Genomic DNA, 5,515 nt, shown 5'->3' on the forward strand with positions numbered 1-5,515 from the left:
AAGAGTATTACCAAAAACAAAAAATATAAAAAAATGCAAATATTTCGCTAAATGTAAAAAAGGCGAATTTTGGTCGTAACCTACGTTTAGAAGAATGTTAATTAAGGAACGTGGCGGCAGATGTTTGTATAGTACATGCATACATATGTACGTGCTGATATGTGCAGCCAGTGTTTATAAAGTTTGAATGCTCGTTAAAATTTCGTTAGGCAGACGTAAAAAGAAATTGGAATAGACTTAAGTACCTATAAGAAAGCTTTTATGTTATGTTATGTTAAAGTATCTAATTCACTTTTTTTCAACAAAAGAAAATTATTAAAGTCTACCTACTGCTGTATCTAATTATAAAAAATTCACTCGGAAGTGAATTGCAGAACCTGCCCGAATATATCGTTTTATTTACTAAAGGTACTAAACACGTCATTGCGAAAGTTTGTGCAATCTTTTGGTTGGACCTCACCACGAGTGAGGTCATGAGTCGATTTATTTAGTTATTTTAACATTTATTTGTTTAGTTTATAGCACCGCACAACAGAATTTTCGATTGTTAGATTATGTTACGTGATACTAGCTTAATTTTTCATACTCATTTCAAATCTGTGATTGAAATTTGTGTATCAGCTCTAGGTTGGAAAAAATTACACATAGTATTTCGCATTTTTTCCATATTAAGTATTTTCTTCTTTTTTTTTTGTAAGGAAGAAACTGCGTGAAAAAAAATTGCCAAAAATCAACGGTAAGTCTTAGGTACTTAAAACATGCACATTGTTGTTATAAAATTTTTTGGATTAAAAAATTGTATAAATATTCAAATAAATTCTAAACAGACTGATAAAAAAGTTGAAAATTTTGCACGAAAAATTATTGAGTTTTGTACAAAGTTTAGAAACTGTATTTTTACGTATTTTGTTTAGTATGACCCGAATTTTTATAAAAAGTTGGCGGAAAAAAATAAAAATTCTTGCATATAGGTATTGTAAAAGAATCTCTGTGCCAATACTTTATTCCGGCAATGTAGTTAATCCAATTTTTCTAAAACCTTTAGTTGAAAATAGTTTTTTTTTTTATAAGACTTTATTGCAGAAGTTGCAACCAGAGAGCTATTCCGAATGCTCCAACAATAGTCAGCCATCATGATGATAGCGTTCCTCCATATATTTATAATAAGCGACGTCAAATTACTTAACATCATTCATCAGGCCTAAAGTGCAATTTTGTTGGCCAGTATAATTACTTGGGTGTGTTTTTTTGCTTCTTTGAATCTAAAAAAAATTAGTTGCAAGGTTTTAGTGCATTTAAAAGTTTTTTTTTTCTTAACTGAACTAGAAATTAATGCCTAATTATGTATGCTTTTAAGATAAGCGTATACAAAAGGTTGCTATTCTTCTTTCTTTATCTTCAACTTTTTAAGCTAAGACAAAGAATTTCAATCAGCATTGGTAGTTTTTAATAAAAAGACTACACAATAGTGGAACAAACAAACAAAGCTGACGAGCGGATTTAGTTCCAACGTTCTATTAATGGACGGTTTATTGATAGAGAGACCGCTAAATTTTTATGGCAAATATTTTGTAGAGCAGTTCTTATGTTTGCCATTTACATATTTGCGTATATAAATAAGTGACATTTCTAAATTCGATTCACAAGTTGCCACACAGCATTACTTATCACCACTGTAGCTGAAAAGGCGAAAATGTGGTACCAATTTACGCTTAACACATTTTTAGTAGCGCTTCTCTTGAATGCCGCCGTCGGAAGCAAAAGTGTTCGACATGTGCCAAAAGAAAGCAAACTGCAAAGGCAAGTATTTACATTGAGAGAACTGAACAATCAACCGAGCAATGATGAGCCAGAAATCCTCGAAGCGACGGACTTAGGCAGCTCACGTGATTTGGGCGCCCTTTTGATGCTAAAAACAACCACACCGCGGCCGTATAATGATCACCATCACCACCACCACCATCACCATCATGATAGGCCACCAGCGAGTAGACCACCAAAACCGGCACCGGCACCACCACCACCTCCACAGTATTATACGGATTGCGAACATGATGACTATGCAGATTGTTATGATGAAAAACCGCTTGTGCAGTATAAGCCGCCTATAGAGTATAGGCCACCTGTGCAGAATAGACCACCTGCGCAATACGGACCACCTGTGCAGTATGGGCCGCCTGTGCAGTACGGGCCGCCTGTGCAGTACGGGCCGCCTGTGCAGTACGGGCCGCCTGTACAATACGGACCACCTGCGCAGTACGGGCCGCCTGTGCAATACGGACCACCTGCGCAGTATGGACCACCTTTTCAGTATGGATCACCTGTGCAATACGGACTACCTGCGCAGTACGGACCACCAGCACCTGCTCCATACCCATCATATTATGGACCCCAACAATTTTACTATCCTTCACCGTTTTTCCCACCATTTTCCCCATTTTTCAATCAAACCTTTTTCCCGGGTAATTCCACCGGCAGATTCCCAGGAGTCTTTCCAGGTAGATCTTTGCAAGCGGATAACGATGAACTTGTATATCTTGACGAGGAACTGGATTAAAAGTAATTGTTGTATTGAAATATTTCATGTTAATAAATTTTTGCGGTAATCTACAAACTTTAAGAGTGCTTTTCCTTACTGTTCATGGTTTTTTATATATACATTACTACTGTCAAAATTTATTCAAGCATATTAGTGTTGATAAATTTCATTGCTGTGTTCGTTATCAGCAATTCGGATCTTCTTCATCTGGATTGGATAGTATTTCCTCTCTCCCTAAATGGTGGATTTTTGAAACTTCCAGTGTTTTAAATATCTCTCAACCTGAATTTTCAACGCAGAGGAGACTTTGTTCTTAGTCTGTTACGACCAGCTGTTACCAGTTGGCAGCTGCCTTGTAATTCCATTATTTTCACTATGTCTATGTTGCTGTATAGCTCTTATAGTAAACTCACAACAAGATTTTCAGGCGTTCAGCGCTTTTTAAGCTTTCCGCATGCTCTATTTTTCTGCTCTATATATAAGCATGAACCATAGCCCTTGCTGATCGCATGGTAGTTGCTCATTCAATTTCAGTTTAATAACGTGTGAGTTTCAAGTGGCTAGAAAATACCATTGATTTTTGACATTTTTTTTTTGTTGACGATGCTACTTAAGCATTCCCTTCCATATAAAAAATTTTTGAGCACACTTTGTATGGGAAAAAATGCGTGACACCGTCAGCAAAAATAAGTTTTTAAAACCAATCGTATTTTGTAGCCAATTGAAACTTGCACTAAAATTGAATGGGCTACAAAATTGCATACCAAAAATTTTTCTAAAAATTCAGAAAAAAAAATTGAAAATTTGTTTCAAAGATTGAAAGGCGGATTTATATAATGTTTATTGTGTAACTACCTAGGCTTTTATAAAACAAAAATATTAAACATAAAATAAATTAAAGAAATATAGCTTAAACTCTTTAAAGTACGACGAGTTTATTATTTCTGCCGAGGGTGTATATACATATAAACGAGAAAGTACGAGTAAAAGTAGAAAAGTAACGTCAAAAAGAGCACACTTTCACCTTCATTTGTTTAGGCAAGCTCAGCGTAAGCAAGAAGAGAATTAGCATTTTTAGTTATACTTTAACGATCGATCTTCATGCTAGCAATAATATCAATACGACTGGTTACTTTCGCTTGTGTTCACTTAGTTATAGTAAAACATACAAAATTGTCAGAAAAATATGTACATCCTAGTACTTTTGTTGGCAGTGACTCAGTGTCATGTAAAAGCAAGTATTGAAACTGATAAAGAATTCCTGCGCCACCTTTTAACGTTGTCCGTGAGTGAACTCAAAGATGAATTTCGTGTCAGCGAAGTAAAGAGTGTCGAACAGCGTTATAATGGCAGTGAACTTACACCGCCTAATAGCTACAAACTAGCAATTTTTTCACCATTTCTAATTGGATTAGCTTACAACTCGACGGCGCCAAAGCAACGGCCGTGAAAGGAGAGTGAAACCGAGAATGAAGAAAGCGTGAAATGAATGGTCGCAGTTATTGAAATCTGTCCTTATTATACATACATAGTGTGTACATATGTACTAGCTAAAAGTTCACGAGCTTTCAAAAAACCAGATTTTTATATATACATATGTACAACCATTTTTTCCTTTATATGAAAAAAAAAGTAAATAAATGCCATTTTTTAAGGTTTGTTAAGGTCGAAAAATAAACTAAGACGTAATATTTTTATTTTCTAGTTTAGACATAAAATTCTTTAATAACTTTCATTTTCATTTCGCCCTGTATTTCTAAGCTTATCTACTAAGTCAGTTTATTTGCTGAATTCATTACAATCCAAAAACACACATACATCAATCCATACATATACACACTAGGGTGATCAACAAAAAAAAATGTTAAGCTCTCACCACCTAAGGTTTTTCTAAATGGGGTAAAAAATACCAAAATTTTTTATTAAAAAAAATATATTTATAAATTTATATTTTATATAGGGAAAACACTTTTTTTGTAGATATCGTATAGAATCGTATGGTATAGAAAATCAATATTTTTCGATCGGAAAACTCGGTTGCTCTTCTAATACTAACGATTTTGTGCGTCTACCCATTGCAATTTTTTGGGTTTTTAATAAACAAAAATATACCGGGTGTTTTTTTTTATCTAAAAAAAATCCTGAGTGTGAGAGCTTAACATTTGACAAGTTTTCTCCCGCAGGTAGTATTTTTGTACCGCCCTAATAAACACACATGCTTACGCTTATTGCACACATGCCCGCCAATGCCCACTTAGTGGTCATCAAAGTTGCTACTTGCATCCGCACTTAACTTTTAAACGCCTTCGGCCACTTCTGGTTGGACATTTTGCATTTCCTCTGATTTCCGCGCGATTTCCGTCACCATCAAGTAGTCGTGTGTGTCTATGTGTGTGTATAGCACGCGCGCCGAATGCAGTGCCTCACTAGCGAGAATATACCATTCAGAAATGTTCTAATTTCCGTCGTTGGCAATGTATGCCACCAATTTGTCGTTGTAATATCCGTTTTCGAAGCTATGTCAGCAGCAACATACATACATACATATGTACATTGCATTACGAACGTTTGTCGCGTTTGGTTTAGTGTCACTTGCGACAGCAGCCATCATATCAGCAGGAGAAAGAGTATAACATCATCCGCTTCAACATCAGCAGCAACCCAATTCACATCCGCCATATTGGCAACATTCATAGCGGCAGCAGCAGTTACATCACTGCTAAGTTTTCATCGCCTACGTCATGCACGCCATCGTCATCTGCTTCATCACCGGGCGCTATTATTGGTATCCGTGTCTTTTCCGCTGACATTTTCTAGCTGTGTTGATTTTGTCTCGATTTTCAATGGTTTTACAACAGCAGCTCTATCATTCTATCCAGCAGCTGCTCACCCACCCGCCTTATTGCTTCTGTTCGTAGTGCAACTTATCATTATCGCTTAGAACGCTGTCATCGCTTGGCCTGTGCAAGTGTGACA

At 36.0% G+C, this 5,515-nt stretch overlaps 1 protein-coding gene across 1 annotated transcript; it reads left to right on the forward strand.

Annotated features, from left to right (window-relative positions):
• Positions 1-1,693: 1,693 nt before the first annotated feature.
• On the forward strand, positions 1,694-2,557 carry LOC118743742 (early nodulin-75). Its single transcript, XM_036476505.1, has one exon. The coding sequence runs from the start codon at positions 1,694-1,696 to the stop codon at positions 2,555-2,557; it is 864 nt and encodes a 287-aa protein (XP_036332398.1).
• Positions 2,558-5,515: the final 2,958 nt, after the last annotated feature.

This window comes from Rhagoletis pomonella, unplaced genomic scaffold (genome assembly GCF_013731165.1).
Source record: "Rhagoletis pomonella isolate Grant_MI unplaced genomic scaffold, Rhpom_1.0 Rhpom_scaffold_00007, whole genome shotgun sequence".
Lineage (NCBI taxonomy): Eukaryota > Metazoa > Arthropoda > Insecta > Diptera > Tephritidae > Rhagoletis > Rhagoletis pomonella.

What these genes read in the sequence shown, in the direction of transcription:
- LOC118743742 (XM_036476505.1), top strand. Translation starts at nt 1,694, where the DNA reads ATGTGGTACCAATTTACGCTTAACACATTTTTAGTAGCGCTTCTCTTG.